Source organism: Coptis chinensis, unplaced genomic scaffold (genome assembly GCF_015680905.1).
Source record: "Coptis chinensis isolate HL-2020 unplaced genomic scaffold, ASM1568090v1 utg279_pilon_pilon, whole genome shotgun sequence".
NCBI classification, from domain to species: domain Eukaryota; kingdom Viridiplantae; phylum Streptophyta; class Magnoliopsida; order Ranunculales; family Ranunculaceae; genus Coptis; species Coptis chinensis.
Window position 1 is genome coordinate 229,449 of NW_028238138.1, and position 18,928 is coordinate 248,376.

Consider the following 18,928-nt stretch of genomic DNA (forward strand, 5'->3'; position numbering starts at 1 on the left):
TCTCTTTACTTTCAATTATTTTTGGAATATCATACGCCAATGTTCATCAGTAGGAAGAAAAACATGTCCACAACACCAATGTACCAACAACAATACACACTTGTTTACTGAGAAAACCCATTTTCATTAAAACAAGTGATCCAAGAAAAAACGAGAAAAAAAACCTGCAGCCACCAATAGCAAGCATTGCATTTTATTGAGGTCTAAGTATTTGTAATGTTTCAATATTTTTTCGTATGTGGAAATTGAAGCGTGAAGTGTCTGCGATAAATAATGGATTATAGTCTTGACTCTAAGAAACTTTACATAATATTCTATCTATCGAATTTGGCTTTGGATTGGTCCTAAAGTCATTAGATGACTCAATGACATTTTTTTCATATCATCATTGTTGTTATGGCAGACGCCAGAATGACAAGAGAGAGTGGTCCAATTCAAACTTCAAGTAAGAATTTAGGTTATGTTTTGTTTTGTTTTGTTTTGGAAGAAAAACTATAAAATGAATGAACGGTCGAAATCTAATCAAGTGGATAAATGGAAAAGTATATATTTTCAATAAACCGACAATAATATCATAAATTTTGAATTTTTTCGATCGGATCGGATTTTAGAATTATATCCAAATCCGATCCAATTTTTTTTCGGAATTTTCAGAAATCGGAAAATCGGCCCATGAAAACTACATCCAGAGCCACCAGAGCCAGACCAATTTCGGGTCGAATTTCGAAAAAATCGGAAATTCGACAAAAAGAGACACCCTACCTTTCAAGATATAGACTGTTCCTCCCAATTTTGCAGCATCGAAATTAATACAAAGATTAACAATTGAAAATATATCATCAAAATTTTTGATTGGTTCTTATAAACAAACGTGAGAATAGGGTGACAAGATATGTCCTTACAAAGGACTAATTCGTCATTATAGTTGGTAGATGCAGGACTGTTTTACGGTAAGAATCAGAAGTGTAGGGGGGATTATCGGTCAAAAGTCAAAGGCCACGAGAGTAAATAAATAGAGATAGAGACGTCAGCGGAAGGAAAAGAAGCGTTTTCTTCTTCCCCAAATCTAAACAAAGAAACAAAACCTCAAAAAAAAACCAAACCAATAATAAACAGAAAAAAGGAAGGAAGGAAGATGGGAGAGGGAAGAGAGACGAAGGTGTTGCAGGAACTGTTACTTTACATATCGAGCGCAGCCTTGAGTGCGTTGGTTTTATTCGCTGGTCTCCGTCAACTTGACCCTAATCGGGAATCAAGTAAGAAAGCCCTCGAACACAAAAAGGAGATTTCTAAGCGTTTAGGTCGTCCTCTTATCCACACTAATGCTTACGAGGTACCTTTATTTTATATTAATTCATTCATGTCATTCTTTTTTTAATTTTACTATGCTTCATAATAAGTTTACTCATGCAAACTATGCACATCTCTTGATCCTAACAAGCAGAAGATTAGTAAAGAAAAACAAACATCCTAGCATGGTAATTAAATCAATGTGACCTTTTTCTGTCATCTATTTTTATTAGTTAAAGGCATGTTTTTTACTAACCAGTAAAGCAAAAAAAAAGCCCCGTGGGTTGAGACTTGCCATTTTGCTCAGTGTGTAGAGGTTAGTTATCTACTTCTGAAAACGAAGCTAAGGTTGAGTTTGAGTTCTATTATTTTAAGCCATTTTTAGTTACCATACCGTTCTCTGGGGCAGAAGAACTTTGTCAAGATATTACAAGTTGGGCGTTATATTCTAGACCTGTGCAGCAGATGGTGTCTCTCTAATCCTTTCATTAAGCCTGTTGGAATGTTGCAGGAAAGACCTTGATTTGTTTTTTAAGTGTTGACCTTGGGATGGGAAACTAAGTCCAACTTAACTGTTGAAATCTGCATATTTATTTAATGTTAGGGATAGTGTAACAATATTTTGGTGAAAGCATTTTTTATGAAAATAGAGTACCAATATTTATGTCTTTTATTTGTCTTACAGGATGTAATTGCATGTGATGTCATAAATCCTGATCATATTGATGTAGAGTTTGAGACCATTGGGGGTTTGGATAACATTAAGCAAGCATTATATGAACTGGTGATTCTTCCACTACGAAGACCTGAGCTATTTTCATATGGGAAGCTTCTCACTCCGCAGAAAGGGGTGTTATTGTATGGACCACCTGGAACTGGAAAGACAATGCTTGCCAAGGCCATTGCAAAAGAATCTGGAGCTGTATTTATCAATGTGAGGGTATCTAATTTGATGAGCAAATGGTTTGGTGATGCACAGAAACTTGGTACGTGGAGTTATATTAAACACTGTTAACCATCAGATTCAAGTTACCATTGGTTGATATAAGACCTTGTCCTCACACACTTGTGTCAGGGTATTATTGCTTGACACATTAAAAACTACACTAGATGAACAGATGTTTGTTGGGCCCACATGGAGAAGAGTCAAGGGCTGATTTTGGTGAAGATGATCTCTCAGGCATGACGATCAACTTCACCAAAAATTAGCTCATTTGGATAGAGTGAACGATCCTTAACCTCTCAACTTGACAAGTTGAATCATTTCAAATGGGCTAACTTTTTGGTGGGTATGATCTTGTGGTGGGGAAATTGGTATCCATTAAAAGTTCTTCATCAACTCTTCTTGGTCTGGGCCTAGCGAACCTGCGTGACTGTCTTTTAATGTGTCAATTGTTTCAAGTGTCAATATAAACTGACCATATTTTTATAAATTTTAAATTGCAATTTCTTTTTAAGCACTCATGCTTGTGTGGCCTACTTTTGTTATTTTTTGGGGTTTTTGGTTGAAAAGGAGGAAGCGTAACTTCTAATGAAGGAAAAGGGCTTTTTGCTACATTATTTCTCTTAACCACCTTCTTTCTTTGGCCTAAACTTTGGGAGGAATTGAATAACTTCCCTTTGGGATTTCGTTTTCACATAAGGAAAAAATCTATTTTGCACTGTGAGAATTAGTATTCGTCTTTCATAGGTAGCCTGTAGTGACTGATTTATGATTCTTTTGTTTGCTTGTTGTACTGTATATGACTTAATTTGTTTGTTTTCTTATAGAATGGCCTCTTTATATATCAAAAGAGATCAACCGACATGCTCTAATGGACCATAGTACCACTTGATTTGTTCTATTCTCAACCGAACATATTTGAAACTTTAGATTTTGTCGAGAGCCATGTAATATAAACATTAATGTAATGCGGAGTGGCACATGAGTTTTGACATCCTATGTTGTCAAGGTGGCGCCATGGAGCTAAGAAGGTGGCCCAAGGCGTCCGCTGAGAAACCTAACCCCTTGCGCCCCATCTTGCCCCTGAGTCCCTGACAACATAGTTGACATGTGACTTTCTTGGAATCACAGCTCATATGTTTCTGTGAGCTACATATTACTCTATTTGTTGACTTGAGGTCAGAAATTTTTTACCTGTTTTTTTTTGGTTTGCCTTTTCGGTTACAATGAATTTTCTTTCATATATGATTATTTGGATGTTGCTTACAGATTTATGTGTTTATTATTGAATTATATGCCCTGAGATTATGCAGGATTTTAGTGTTTTTGTGGTTAGGTTGGCTGTATAGTTCAATACTAACAATTGGTAAGTTGGCAGTGTCTGCTGTGTTCACTTTGGCTCATAAACTCCAGCCTGCGATTATATTCATTGACGAGGTGGATAGTTTCTTGGGACAGCGCCGCAGTACTGATCACGAAGCTTTGTCTAACATGAAAACTGAGTTCATGGCCTTGTGGGACGGTTTTACCACAGATCGTGAGTAATATTGTTTTTTTTCCTCTGTGTTCTCATTATTTAAGTTTTGTGTTTAGTAATGATTGTTCTTCATTGTAAAGTGTTATCAAATCTGAATCTAGTGATATTCTGGAAACTTGTTTCCTGAAGCCACTGATGGTGTTTTATTTTCCTACTCACTAACAATTAAAATTGTTAGATAAGTTTTTATGATGAAGCTGAAACGATGGATCAAGGCGAAGTCATTTATTTTTCAATTGTTTATTTTAGAGAATGCTCGGGTTATGGTCCTTGCCGCAACCAACCGCCCAGGAGAACTTGATGAGGCAATACTCCGCCGTCTTCCCCAGGCTTTTGAGATTGGGATGCCTGACCATGGTGAGAGAATCCAGATACTAAATGTAATATTAAAGGGTGAAAAGGTTGAAAAGGACATCAACTTTGATCTCATTTCCCGTTTGTGTGAGGGGTATACTGGTTCAGATCTTCTTGAGCTTTGCAAGAAAGCAGCGTACTTTCCTCTAAGGGACCTTCTAGATGATGAAAAGAAGGGCATGCGGTCTAGTGTAAGTATTCATTTTTCATTACTGTTGGCGTTGCAGTATTCTGGTTTGCTTATTAGTTGTTACATTATGTACATTATAAGAAGTTGGAAACAAGTTGGAACTATACCCACTTTGCTTCTCAATCTTCCAGTATTTCACTGCAAGTGGAAAGCAATTTTTCATCTTTAAATTTTTTATTAATTGAGAGTGTGGGACCATTAGGTATTATGTGGGTGGATGATTATTTTGTAACTATTTGAAAAGTAGTGGGCTGACAAGCTTTCCATTGATTTCTCTGTTTATACAGACACCAAGGTCACTGTCACAGGCAGATCTCGAGAGAGTTCTTGCCACGTCAAGAAAGACCAGAATAGCAGCGAGTGAGTACAGCGGGTTGAATTCACAATCATCAGCATGGTCAGGGAACAGTGAGGAAGATCAGGTCAAGCACGCCATCTCAGAGTTTTCTAAGCTTGTGTTGTCCCGTATTGTTAGTTTTCAACCAGATGATCAAGACCAATGATGTTTGTGTTTTTCATTTGTACGATCCGAAATATTTATCAAGGGTGTTGACATGTGAATCTGTTACTCAGGAATCATAATCTTCAGCTTTGGAAGCAGTTTACTGGTGCATATGCCATGCCCACTTGGAGGCATTGTTGGCATACTGCAGAGTAGTTTTGAGTTATTATAAATGGATAAAGCTGTGCTTCTGTGGCGAATACTTGTATTGTTTTTTTTTTGTTCATTTATTCCAAGCGTCTGCAATTCTTGATAAATTGGCTCCACTTATCATTCTTTGACGTGTACAACTGCGAAAAAGGAACATGTAATATTTATGGAGAAACACTTAATTTCCTTTTATAGGTTCGAAATACCTTTGTAAAATGTAAACTACTTTCTGCGTCAGATTCCTCCAAGCATGGGTCTGTAGCTAACAGGCAATTTTGTTTTCTTTAGATGCTGGAATTAGAGCTCGACCACATTTGGATTAAATTGATAGACCTGACATGTCAAACCTATCCACTCTGCACGACTGCACACTACGGAGGGACTTCATCTGTACATGAATTCCTGTTTGTCTTGAGCTCTCTTGAGACAAAGTAGTCAATCCAAGCTTCTGGCAAGAACTAGATTCTGTCGTGTATATTACTAAGTCAATGAAGGCCTTATATGGGACCTAGAAGAAGAGAACCCTTGTTTGCATCAGTGTCGTCTTATTTGGACAGAAGTTAAGTGTAGCAGCAAGACCTGGTGCACCAACTTTTCCACCAAGGAGAAACCAGTTTTGGAGTTTGTGAGCAGGAGAACAAGCTTGGGCAGCAAGTTTTATTTTGATCCTTCTATCTTGGTGAGCTCTGGGAGGGTCGGAGGGAGGTACTTACACCTATTCAAACTGCTTACTTCTCAGCAAGAAAATGATGTAGTGAATATAATAATTAGGTTAACACAGAAAAAGAAAGTACATATTGCTCTAATGAGGTTAATGAAATGGATAACTGAAGATTTAGATCCACCTTATGCACACACAGTACAGGCGAAGAAAGAGCCTAGTAACGGCACAGATGAAAGTGATGAATCCACGTGCTAATTGATTGGTGTGGGGACTTTTTAAGGTCTTATAAAAAGTAGCCCGAACAGGCAATACCAGGGAGGCTAAAATGGAATGATTCAAAGTTGTGTAGGGTGCATTCCAACAGTTTGCCAATTAACATTGTTGAAAGAGCTCATAAGGTACTTATTTGTGTCTCTGCATGGGAGGTTGGGCAGAGGAGAGTTAAAAGATGAAAAGAAGAGAGAGGCTAAGAGTAATTCAATGGAGAGACCATTGAGAATTTGAGAATATAGATGAAATCGTAGCACCTACACCTGTTACTTAAAGGAATGATAATGTTAAATGCAATCTTAATTCTTTGAACATTTTTCTTTGATTTGGTGATGGTAGACATATATATATATACACCAGACAAATAGTGTATTCCGTATGGGAATCCTACTAAAACGGCAAATTGAACCAAATTCAAAGAAGCTAAACACAATATTTGTTCAAAATCATATACAAACTCGCCCACATGATCAATAAGATACCAAAGTGTAGCCGGACGAGAATTCACTTTGGAGAACAGGATATGAGAATCACGCTGCAAAACTAAGAATACCACGTTCCAAAACTCTCAAGGTATACACAAACGAGATCATAGATTCATAGCTAAGAGTACAAGAAAAGAAACCATTTATTTATTATGTAGAAAAATTAACAACATATATCAGCTTCTCTCTACTTTTCATTTAGCATTTGTGTCGGTACAGTGTACAGATGGTAATCTCGATGAAATGAGGCACTCATTTAATGAGCTATAACAGTAACACCATGCTCAGGGACCAATGATATTCATAAATTTCCTCTTTGCAAACGCTAACCACCATTTATTGGGAGTCCCATTGGGTCTGTATGCAACACTCAGCAGTCTCCCACTTGTTTCTTCTCTTATCTGCTTCAAATAATTCCTGAACAACTCTGCAATACAGTTTCACATAGCACAATTATAATTCTATAAGTATAATTAGAAACATTATAAATGGTCTAAAGTATTATCATCCAAGCCTCATGGCAAATGCCTCCTGTTATTATGAAAACGCTGGTGCCTGACTACTACAGGTAAATACGAGAATGATCCATCAATTGCTCTAGCCTATCCATATAAGAACAGAGTTGCAGATGGCATCCAACTTGAAATAATGAAGTAACAAAACTTTGAGGATCTAAGTTATCCGAACCTAATGAATAACTTTACAGAAAACAAAAAACCAATATGTTAAGCCAAACCTACACGATGTATTTTTTTTTTTTTATTATTGGTAAGCCTGTTTTAAATGAGGTCAGCAACTCTTTGATGCTGGAGGGGTTCGAGCCCCAGAACTCTGGTATCATCACCCAAAGGTTTTACCAACTTTGCTAGTCAGCACCTGCACACGATGTATTTAGCTAGCAAATAGAACGCTAGAATGATCCCCGCAAGACAGAAGGTGGACTATGTGCGTGTGCGTGTGAGGGAGAGAGCATTCACCTGCTTCTTCCCGAGACTGTGGAATAGCGAAAAGGCCAGCAAAAGGAAATCCTGCCTCCCCAGGGACAGGGACATTCTCAAGGCCCAAACTAATAATAGCCTTAGTCCCTCCAGCTAATGTTCTGCAACCTTCAAGCCTCTTCAAAGCCACATTGATGTAAAAAGTCAAGTAAATGAGGAGCTTATCGGCAGAGCTCTTGACGTCGAAATTTCTAAAGAATACATTGGCTCTGAAGAATGTAATGGCTTCATCCACAATATCCGTGCTATCTGAACAATAAGGTGTCACATGTAGAGTTATCGGGGGCAGTAACATTCATTGAACATGGAGAAGAGATGAAGGTACCTTGATCAGTGAGGGGAGCAGGACCTTTGATATGAGTTTTCAAGGGAAGCAAAGGGCACCCACAAGCTTTAGTGTAGTCATCCTCGTTAGTAAAACTTGAATGATAAACCTGTCATTCATAATTACGAGTTCAGCAAAACAGGCATTAGTAGTGTTGCAAAAAAAAAAAACCCCATAAGAAATTGCATACCATAGATAATTGAATTGAGTTGAATTGAATTGAATCTGCACTGGTGTTGGAATGGTCCAGATTCAAGGATGGGGCAAATAATAGAAGGCCGTTGGAATGGGTTGGGCGTTGGGCCTTCTTTTTAATCTATAAATTAGGTAGATCCTCTTTTCATCTATAAATTAGGTAGCAGGATTGTTATCTTACTTAAGTTGTTTATTGGTTTTTATTTCTTAACTATTGAGATGGAGGATCATCTATGGTTGTAACTCAAGTCATTCAGTTTTGTGTAATTAGAATCGTTTTGAAAATTTATTCAGAGTTTCTGTTTCATTTATTTTAAGTTTTAAATTGATTTTATGTCTTGTTTTTTTATTATACATAGACGGTGAAACTCATTACCATTCAGCGCCACGGGACTGTTTTTCGACTTTTTTTCTTTTTGTTATTTTCTGAAAAACAATTAAAAGTTTAAAATTGATTTTATGTATTGTTTTTTTAGAGCATTCCCAATGCAAGTAATTAAAAAAAAAAACCGAAAAACAAGTAGGACTCTTTTCCTTTATTTTTCCTCTTTCGCTAAATTTTGTGGTGAAAACACAATAAAAGAATAAAAAATTATGTCCAAACTCACAACTTAGATGGAATGTTTGATTCACAACTTAGTAAAAATCTCGGTAAGAACCGGACTCGAATTCAAACATTAGTCAAAAAGTTAAAAAAAATCGAAAAACACACATTGGACAATGTTTTTTGCTCCAAAAAAAAACCGAAAATTTAAAAAAAAAAAAAAACACTTGCATTGGGAATGCTCTTAAGTGTGATTTCTTGCACCATCATTTAATATATTTAAAAAAAAAAAACACAGAGACTTTCATTAAGATAAATTAAGCAAACAGATAAATACAACTCAGTCTGGACTCGATTAAAACAACCTTGGACAAAAGAAGGCACTAAGTTATTACAACCCAAGTATGGATTAACTTTTGCTTCTTCAGCCAGGAGATGCACCGGTTGGAGAAGCTGCCTAGGACAAAAGACAACCTTTACAAACTCTAAAGACTGTGTAAGAGATATAGTCTCTTGCAAAAGACTCTAAAGGCACCAGGGAAGATCAAAGTTGACACCATTGACAGCATTCACCAGGTTACATGTAGAAAAAATGTAACTATTGAGTCATGAAAATTTCTGAATACCCTCTCTGTCACGTGACACATACAAAGCAAATGAAGCCATTGGGCCAAGAGTTTGAGCCCAAGAAGAAAGATACAAATTACAGACGCAGTCTATTATTCTTGTTGGTTTTGAGAGCTGATAAAAAAAAAGATGGTGGACGTATTAGCGAGTTCAGTTGTGTATCAAGTGTTGGGTCAAAGAGCTAAAGATGTTGACCAACCAATCATGGATTACATTATCAATGTCCTCGCCGATGATGATTTCGATTTCGGTATGGATGGTGAATTCGCTTTCGATGCTATTGGTGAACTTCTCGTTGATTCCGAATGTGTTTCCGACCATTCCGAAGGTCGTTCGGTAAGTTAAAAAACTTTCATTTCCTCACTTTAATAAGTAATTGACATTAAATTGAAATGTGTAGGTTTGTAGTAGGCTTTCCGAGAAATTTGGGAAGCATGGCTTAGTGAAACCTAAACTGGCTGTGCGAAGTTTGGCAACACCGTTGCGAATGTTTGACGGAATGGATGAGGAGGAGGTTCCTAAGAAAAAAGAGGAGGTGATGGATGGTCCTGTTTTGTCTGAGCGTGATAGGTTGAAGCTCGAAAGAAGAAAGAGAAAAGAGGACCGTCAAAGAGAGGTAAACCAATTATGAACCATTTTAGGGAAAATGCTATGTGTTCATTACTTAACAACTACATTCTACTGTATAAAACAGCAAGAATACCTGATGCATGTAGCGGAAATGGAAGCAGCTAAAGCAGGGATGCCAGTGGTGTCTGTAAATCACGACAACAGTGTAGAGGGTTCAACTGTCAAAGATATTCACATGGAGAACTTCAGTGTATCAATTGGTGGTCGTGAGCTCATTGTAGATGGTGCAGTAACACTTTCTTTTGGAAGGCACTATGGTTGGTATTCTAGATACTGAATGAGACACAAGATTGACTCATTGTTGATTATAAAATATATACCCCTTTAGGGCAATTGTATAGCTCATAAATATCCACACTCTATACTCTCCAATGGAAGAGTGTAAAAAAAATAGATTTTAAACTGGGACGTCACTTGGAGTGACGTCCGAGTTAAAAAAATTACTTTAGAATTAGAAAGGGACGTTACTCCAAGTGACGTCCGAAAATTATTTCACTCAGACGTTAGTTTGAGTGTCGCCCGGGTTTTTTATTAACTAATAGCGAGAGGGGGAATTCCCCACCCTCTCTATTAGCTAATACACTATTACCTACGGTATAGCACCCCCATTGGAGAGAGTTTTTTTATATTTAGGGTGTAAAATTTCCACTCTATACGGTTTACACCCCCCATTGGAGATGCCCTTAGTAACTTTTGTTGCTTTTTTGAGTCATGGTGAATATGAACCATTGTGCTGGTCGTCCTATGTGACCACTAGATTTCAGTGGGATTTTGATTGCTGTAGTATGCAAACGTTCTGTGCAGGTCTTGTTGGGAGGAATGGTACAGGGAAAACAACTTTTCTCAGGCATATGGCCATGCATGCAATTGAGGGTATTCCTAAGAACTGCCAGATATTACATGTCGAGCAAGAAGTGGTGGGCGATGATATGACAGCCTTGCAATGCGTTCTCAATTCTGATGTTGAGAGAACTCAACTCTTGCAAGAAGAAGCCAATTTGCTTGCACAACAGGTTTTGATTTTCTAGACAAGTAGTTTTGAATTTGGTATATCAATCCTTTCCATTGTGGTCATCGTTATAACTTTATTAATAAACAGCCTTTGAATTTGTATTGTTTTAAAGAGAGACATTGAATTCGATGAGGCATTAGAGAGCGACAGTGGGAAGGTTAATAGGGAGATTGAGAAAGATCACATATCACAACGTCTTGAGCATATATACAAAAGGCTTGAGTATATTGATGCCGACTCTGCTGAATCACGTGCGGCTTCCATTCTTGCGGTCAGTTTAAAATCTCTTGTGCTTGTTAAAGAGTTAATGCTGTTTTATTGTTTCAGTTATGTTGTGAGGAAACCTCCAAGTCCCACAGATAGTTCTGTTGGGTATTTTTTTCGAATCAATTGGTTGGATACATGTTTAACAAGTATCTTATGCTTATACTATAATTATGCACGAACGTAAAACGTGGAAGTAAATCATATGAAAGAAATAGTAGTATCACTAAAGAGTGTGTGCTCGTATTCTTGTCAAGAGTTTGAGACTTTGATAGCAACCCTTTGAATCCTTTGTGACTGTAAATATTCAGGGTCTCAGTTTCACTCCAGAAATGCAACGGAATGCAACAAGAACATTTTCTGGAGGATGGAGAATGCGAATTGCCCTTGCCCGTGCATTGTTTATAGAGCCTGACTTGTTACTGCTTGACGAACCAACGGTAGTATTTCATAAACTGTAATTCTGTTTGCTAGGTTTTTTTCTTTCCCTTTTTGATTGGTTTTGTTTGATAGTGTTAATTTAACAAATTGACATTTGCAGAATCATCTTGATCTTCATGCTGTTCTATGGTTAGAATCATACCTTGTGAAATGGCCGAAGACATTTATAGTGGTTTCCCATGCTAGAGAGTTCTTGAATTTGGTATCACTCTCCCTTCTCGTAAAATTTTGGTAACAGAGATCATCCTTGTTCATGCGTGATTGTCTCACTTATGTCAACATTTTCTTACAGGTTGTTACAGATATTCTCCATTTACATGGACAAAAGTTGACTTCGTATAAAGGAGATTATGATACATTTGAGAGGACACGTGAGGAACAGCTCAAGAATCAACAAAAGGCTTTGGAGTCGAGTGAACAAAAAAGCGATATGCAGGTACGTTCTTTATAGAATCACTATTTGATAACACTGAAAAATATCCTCCTGTGTTTTCGTAGAATTGAGTTAACAATGTTTGAGAGGCGTAGTTCAAGTAGACAGGTACTATGAGTTTTGAAGTCGCTATTTGTCTCGATGCGTTAGGAGTTGTAATCCTCTTTCGAAAAGATCTTTTGAGTGTAGAAACCACGGAAAACAACATAGTTTGTGTGAAATAATGACTAGGTATAGAAGCAATTGAATCCAAATATTTTCTTTGACTATCCTGGTTCACTGACTTGCAACTTCTGGTACTCCTCTTCATTAAGGTTCTCTTTCACACTAGTCTTGTACATTTCATATAGTTTCTATTTTACGACATATAAAGGAAAAACTACTATCAGACTATCAGTGCAGTTCAAAGCTGAATGGCTGAATGCTTGTTTTTAAATTTGGAAAAACCATGTAGTTCATATCTGTATTATCATATCCAAGTTGAAGCTTAACAAATTGTAAATACTTAGATAGTAACTGAGTGCCTTAAGGTAAAGTTTAGTGGACGATCAAATTCATCTTCTACATCCTCCATGTTAGACAGTATTTTACCTAGTAAATTGAGAATGGTGTATAATGTTGTTTAAAGATGCTGACATTTGGTTTCCTTATCTGAATGTTAAATATAGCTGACATTTGCTAGTTTACTAGTGGCTGTCTATCCTGGCACCTCTTCTTGGGGTTTTCCTAGTTTATGTCGGATACTTTTTATCCTAAGTAGTGCAGAGACCTCTGGGACCTAGAGTCTTAGTGAATAAGATGGATAGGGCTTCTTTTTTTCCAAACAGAACTAGTATAATCCTACAATGTTGGACACTGAAGGAACCATGGAGTTGATGTATATATGATGCTTGGGAAATTGAAACATTGCTTCTTGTCTGACTAAAAAGAACAAGAAAGATTACCTTTGAATGATTCAAGGCACCTTGGAGGTTCATCTTTATTTCGGATTCTTTGCTCTCTTTTTTACTGAACAAGTATTTGATTATTTTCAATTGTCTGAAGAAGAAACAGAAAAATCTTCTGCGTTGCTGGCACTAATTTTTTTATCAATTTCTTGTTTTGTCTTGTTCATGGTGCTCAACCTTCTTTCATAGTAGATAAATAGTTTCTTGTAATCAAGCCTGGAACGTTTTTGAGAATCTGATTTTTATTTTTTGTTTTCTTTTCCTTGAATGATTTTGATTTTAGTGGTTTGATGGCCAATTCTTTGTTCTTTCACCTTACAGGGTTTCATTGAAAAGTTCCGCTACAATGCAAAACGGGCATCACTTGTTCAGTCGAGAATAAAGGTGTGTATTACCACTTGAATGTTAGTAGAAGCTCTTGGGAGAGTCGACAAGTTAATGTTTAGGCTATGGGATCAGATTATAGCCTTAATTAATAAAATTCAACTACTTCTAATTTACTCAGTTGAATATAAGGTTGCTGTTTGCTTAAGTTTGGTTTCCTAGAATCTATTTTCAGGGTGCAAGTTAGCATTGCAGTTAATTTTCCATGTGAACAATTTTTTCGTAGTCTTTGTTTGGACGCAAGAAAGTCAAGGAAGCATTTTATTATTTCACGTCACTTGCTTGGAGATAGGATTGATAACACAAATATATAAAGAATATTTACTGCAAAATTGTTGTCATTATTTCAACTTTCAAGTATGACTAGTATTAGGTTTACGTGCTTCTATTTATGTTCTTTGATCTGTAATACATTCTTCTTATTGCTGGTTTTGTTATTTTTATTGTTCTGCTGTCCTGCCTTAACTTGATGTGATTCTACGGTATCAGTAGAGGAAATAAATAAATAAGGAAAACATTATTAGTCATATGATTGCTGACTTCTGATCTCTCCAGGCTTTGGAGCGAATGGCTCATGTTGATGAAATCATCAACGACCCAGAGTATGTACCATGTTTTTTGAGTTTCAGTCTTCTGGTTAATTATGTAACTTTTGCTTTGGACGTGTTCGTAAATATGAGTTCTTATACAGCTACAAGTTTGAGTTTCCGACACCCGATGACAGACCAGGACCCCCGATTATAAGTTTCAGGTTTGTTTTCACATTTCCACTAGCACGTCAAGTGTTGTTCTTCACTGTTGTAATTGTAGTGTTGATTTTACTATAGCACAATGAACTAGGGAGTTTACTAAGTTGTACTATAGTTTACTAAGGAAACTAGAAAACATGAAAAATGCAATGCCAAGGCTGCCTCTTAGAAGAAGAAGCACCCCCAACAAGAAACTATCATCATGCTTGGCCGGGCAAGGAATTTCATGTATACATAAAGTCCAGTTGCCCACAAGGGTGTGTCTCTCCTCTCCAACCAAAACATCTACTAAGCATGAAGTTCGCATTTTGGATGGTTTTGAATTTAGGATTTTATTGAGTAAAAATAACTGTGAATGAACATGACTTAATTAGAGAGCATGGACCATACGTAATAGGCAATAACTTATGTTGCATGCAACTCTAACTAGAATGCCAACGTGGACTTTCATACCAAACAATCATCAACCAAACAGTTTTGTGACGAGTATTTTATTATTCATGGCTTTTTTCTAGTACTCATCCGTAGTGGATATCTAAGGTATTTTACACGTGCACAGATGGTTGTGTATGAGCGAATGCTCTTGATTTTTTGTTTGCAAGTCAGTTAACATATCATCCTTCAAGATCTCCATTTGCATCTTAAGTTCAAGTTGCGTTTATTTAGATTTCAATCTCACATCCAATTGTTTCCCAGTCTCTCAAATTTTTAGTATTCTCTCAAACTGGGATGCTCAATCTAGAGTCTGGCAAATGAATTGGTAACTGACACACAAAGTAGAAGGAAAGACCACACCAGACCAGAAACTTTGGTGGTTGTAAAAAATTAGGATGACTTAGATCTACTTTTTATTTATTTTTTAAAGAAAAAAGAAAAAGAAAAACAGAAGGAATTTTGTGATCGGAGAAAATAGAAAACCAGAATAAAGCAAGACTTTGTGCTAGTTCACTACTATTATCACTTATTAAAATTGAATCTAGATGTGAAGCCTGCGGTCTTGATCAATCTGTACAATCCTCACTCTTTTTAACACTGATCTTCTGTGTGAAACTGTCGTATCTATAAAATTATTGGAGGTGTAGCAGCTCATTGTCATCGCAAGTAAGCCAAAATGTCAAATACCAAGTTTGTGGGCTTGATTAGTTCGAAATATTAAAATATCATTATAAGTGAACTCAAACTAAGTATTTGGCACTGTGTTCTGGTTTTCGAACAGGTTCTCCTTCTCCCTATGAAGATAATAAGACATCTACAAGTATGTAGATCTTTTAGAGTCTGGAGGGACTTGGGTATACCTGGGCCGGGTATTGGATTTGTTTAAGGTTTGGGGTCATGGTCCTTTCTCTTCTTCAGGAAATCGCCTTTGGAGGTTATTACCTTTTGTGATCATGGGGAATTTGGCTGGAGCGAAATTGTTGGCATCTCAGCTACGCTAAGAAAGACAATTCTTTCGATAAAAGCTTTATTATGTCAGTGGTCTAAAGTGTTCAAAGAGTTAGAGGATGTTTCTTTGAGTCTTTTGTAGTTAGGTGGGATCGTATTATATTCTTAGACATGGGGCGATGGTGCATTTATTGGGGTTTTTCTTATGTAGATTCATTTATTGTAAATGTTTTTATTTCTTGTTTCTTCTTGTAATGTAGGCCTTCTCAGCCTACTTCTCCTTTATTAATGAAATTTCACTTAATAACAACAATAATAATAATAATACTAATAATAATAATATGTAGATCTTTGTTTCAAATATAGACTTACTCAGATTTCGAGATATACATAAAATTGATAATACCTGATTAAGAGAAATGTGTAAGTTGCCATGATGGATGTGTCTTTGATTGTTATCTCTGTAAGCTGTATCATAAATGATTTATTGTCATACTCGTGATTGCAGTGATGCGTCTTTTGGTTATCCTGGAGGTCCATTATTGTTTAGGAATTTGAACTTTGGTATAGATCTTGACAGCCGCATAGCAAGTAAGGATATTTCTGCAATTTTCTTGTACTTGATCTTTTCAGTCATCATTGTCAAATCAAGTGTGGCCTTTGGAATTTTACTTTTTCATCCAATTTATTTTATTTTTCATTTTGTCTAATTCTTTGTAATGATGTGATTTATAGTGGTTGGTCCGAATGGGATTGGCAAGTCGACCATTCTCAAACTGATTTCAGGCGAACTTCAACCAAGTTCTGGAACAGTTTTTCGTTCTGCGAAGGTGCACAGTTGTTTACTCTGTCCTGGCTATTTATTTTTTATTTTTTCTCCTTGGCATTGATACCAGTAACTTTAGATTTCAAGGATAATTTGAGTCTTTTTGGTCAATTTATGCTAGCGTTATACTCTAATATCTGTAGATACAAATGCTTAACTTTTTAATTTTAAAAAGAACTTTTGCATCTTAAGTTGAACTTTATTTTGGTTGGACTGGACTGGACTGGACACATGGAATGGGATGCCTGAGGGATGAAAATGTGAAATAGCCTATACATGGAGATTAATTGATTTAATTTAATTGTATGGTTTGGGGCTTTTGGGTTGTACACTGATCTTTTTACTTTTTATACGCTTTAATGAAATTTCTATATTTGATAATAAAAGAAGTTAACTACCTTGATTCCTTTCGAAGACATGCCACTCTCAGTTCTCTAAATACTTTTACAAGGCAATCAGTGTTCCTTAAGCAATAGAAGCTCTACCTCTTTCAGAATCATTTTTGTTTTCGCCTTTTATTTATATAATCTTATGCACTGGGGGATCTCATCACTTGGTATTGACTTTCTACCTTATAAGATACTTGAACTTGAGTGCTTTATTTTCTGCAGGTGCGCATTGCTGTGTTTAGTCAGCACCATGTTGATGGGCTTGATTTAACGTCAAATCCCCTACTGTACATGATGCGCTGCTTCCCAGTGAGTTTCTGTTTATATATACATACGTCTTAAGCTATGCGATGTTGGTCCTTAGTCTTGAAACCAGAATATTCTCATTAATGGAACACAATAATTTGAGACCCCATTTTTAATTATTGAAAGTGCTTATATATTTTAGAAAAAAAAAATGTTTTGGTATATGCCAAGATCATAGCTTAGGATGTTTTTTCTGTGCAAGTGTGCTTTGAGTGTGAGGTTTTTGCGCAATGCGGTATATTTGGAATTGAACTTCTATTCGTTTTGTGTCAGGGGGTTCCTGAGCAGAAGCTTCGAGGCCACTTGGGTTCATTTGGGGTAACTGGCAATCTTGCTCTTCAGCCAATGTACACTTTGTCAGGTATTTAATTTTTGTAGGAAAATTGAACAGTATTTGAAATCTTGGTTTCTGCTCAACACTTCGAAAGGTGTATTTCTGGTTGCCAGCTTGAATGGAATTAAAATATTAAATTATGGACCACAAGTTTGAATTTCAAAGTTAGAATCTGCTAGACCGTTTTAAGTTTATCTGAGATAGTGAGATGTTCTCTAATTGACTAATCCATTCATGATAAACAAATGTTTGTATGTTTGGTTGAACCTTTATCATATTTACCGAGTTCTTGTGTTATATTTTAATTCAGGTGGTCAGAAAAGCAGAGTTGCATTTGCAAAGATAACATTCAAAAAACCACACATCATTCTTCTTGATGAGCCTTCAAACCATCTTGTAAGTCCATGGAGAATTTGAGATATATGTCTACCTGCTATGTACATGTTTATGTGCCATTCCTTTCAAACTTTTTGTAGAAAAAATCTATAATTAAAAAGTCAGTGGTGACTCAACTTAACGACGAGCAACGATGGGAGGCTGTGTACTTATACGATGCACTATCTTGTTGTTTGACTACAGGATCTGGATGCTGTCGAGGCACTTATCCAGGGACTTGTTCTCTTCCAGGGAGGTGTGCTCATGGTAATTCACTCCTCTCAGCCTCTCAACATACACAATATCGCATAATTTCAATCTAGAATATGTCCTTAATTATGCACCTGTAGAGAAAACTTTGTCGAAATTAATAATTGATTCCCCTATTCTGCAGGTAAGTCATGATCAACATTTGATTTCCGGAAGTGTTGGTGAACTATGGGCTGTATCAGAAGGCAGAGTCGCACCATTCCAGGGGGATTTCCAGGATTATAAGAAGATGTTACGGGCCCACTAGGTTGTCTGATACTGGTGTTTTCTTTGTGGCATGTCGGTTTAAGTCTACAATGGAAGATTGCTAATACAGACTATGCATACAGGCATACAGAATATAAACGTCTAGACTGTCTTTAAATTTTATTGAGAAACTAAATCCTGTGGTGTCCCTTTTCCCTTTATTTTATGGATAATTCTTGTCGTTTTATACATTTTACATGGCGTTTTAGTGGTCTTATAGTAGTGATGAAATGGAGATATCACAATCATTGTGCACTTACACAGACCAATATAGCCTCTTCATAGATTTTGGGTTTCCAAGATTTTGGGTGTATAACTTGTACAAACTGCGTTTTGCTTCTCCGTACTCAAGAGGTATTTTTTGTCGTTGGTTTTTATTTTTGAGAGGGACAATTAACAAAATAAATGTTGCTTGAACCTTGAAGTATACGATTGAGTGTCTAATGTAAATGTTCAGGTTTTACCACGCAGAATGCAGAAACAATCCTTATCTATGAGACTGACAACTCCCCAATTCCACAAATTTTTATGCTTGGGGTTTGAGCTGTTGTTGTTTCAACTTTCAAGCATGAACTACTTCTCCTGGAGTCCTGGGTACTAGTGTAACCGAGTCCAAAACCAGAATGCCAATTCATATTATTTGCCCGTGGTGTAAAAGATGTTACACGAAATGCTAACAGCTTCGAAAAGTTCATTTGGATGTTTCCAAGTTCTGTTGTGGACAGGTAACTTCTGCTTTGAAAGAGTGGCTCCACAGTCCACACTCCTCTACCAAGGAAGCAGTGGAAGCATGGAAAAGGGACTAAGAGATCAAAAAATAGAGATAAGGTCTTTGGTTACTGGGTTTGTAAGTGGGAGTTTGCCG

At 36.7% G+C, this 18,928-nt stretch overlaps 3 protein-coding genes across 4 annotated transcripts; 2 read left to right on the top strand and 1 right to left on the bottom strand.

The window, feature by feature from the left end:
• The first annotated feature begins 1,048 nt into the window (after nucleotides 1-1,048).
• LOC147473328 (uncharacterized) lies at nucleotides 1,049-5,169 on the top strand. 2 transcript variants are annotated; one of them, XM_086587582.1, is made up of 6 exons: nucleotides 1,049-1,333; nucleotides 1,976-2,276; nucleotides 3,612-3,770; nucleotides 4,020-4,315; nucleotides 4,602-4,736; nucleotides 4,888-5,169. In XM_086587582.1, the coding sequence occupies exons 1-6, from the start codon at nucleotides 1,136-1,138 to the stop codon at nucleotides 4,894-4,896; spliced, it is 1,098 nt and encodes a 365-aa protein (XP_086443708.1). In that variant the 5' UTR covers nucleotides 1,049-1,135; the 3' UTR covers nucleotides 4,897-5,169. The 2 variants fall into 2 exon arrangements, with proteins under 2 accessions (XP_086443708.1, XP_086443709.1); XM_086587583.1 differs by having other exon boundaries at nucleotides 1,078-1,333; nucleotides 4,602-5,169.
• Nucleotides 5,170-6,510: 1,341 nt separating this feature from the next.
• ARPC3 (actin-related protein C3) lies at nucleotides 6,511-8,231 on the bottom strand. The gene is made up of 4 exons (XM_086587584.1): nucleotides 7,899-8,231; nucleotides 7,709-7,817; nucleotides 7,363-7,632; nucleotides 6,511-6,812 (listed from the first exon to the last, which is right to left on the bottom strand). Exons 1-4 carry the CDS (start codon nucleotides 7,899-7,901, stop codon nucleotides 6,670-6,672), a joined length of 525 nt encoding a protein of 174 aa, XP_086443710.1. The 5' UTR covers nucleotides 7,902-8,231; the 3' UTR covers nucleotides 6,511-6,669.
• A 939-nt stretch (nucleotides 8,232-9,170) lies between these two features.
• ABCF3 (general control non-repressible 3) lies at nucleotides 9,171-18,254 on the top strand. Its single transcript, XM_086587614.1, has 18 exons — nucleotides 9,171-9,410; nucleotides 9,475-9,690; nucleotides 9,769-9,961; nucleotides 10,509-10,717; nucleotides 10,829-10,987; nucleotides 11,292-11,420; nucleotides 11,522-11,623; nucleotides 11,714-11,857; nucleotides 13,123-13,185; nucleotides 13,741-13,787; nucleotides 13,877-13,936; nucleotides 15,826-15,908; nucleotides 16,053-16,147; nucleotides 16,755-16,841; nucleotides 17,112-17,199; nucleotides 17,483-17,568; nucleotides 17,752-17,814; nucleotides 17,942-18,254. Exons 1-18 carry the CDS (start codon nucleotides 9,204-9,206, stop codon nucleotides 18,062-18,064), a joined length of 2,154 nt encoding a protein of 717 aa, XP_086443740.1. The 5' UTR covers nucleotides 9,171-9,203; the 3' UTR covers nucleotides 18,065-18,254.
• Nucleotides 18,255-18,928: the final 674 nt, after the last annotated feature.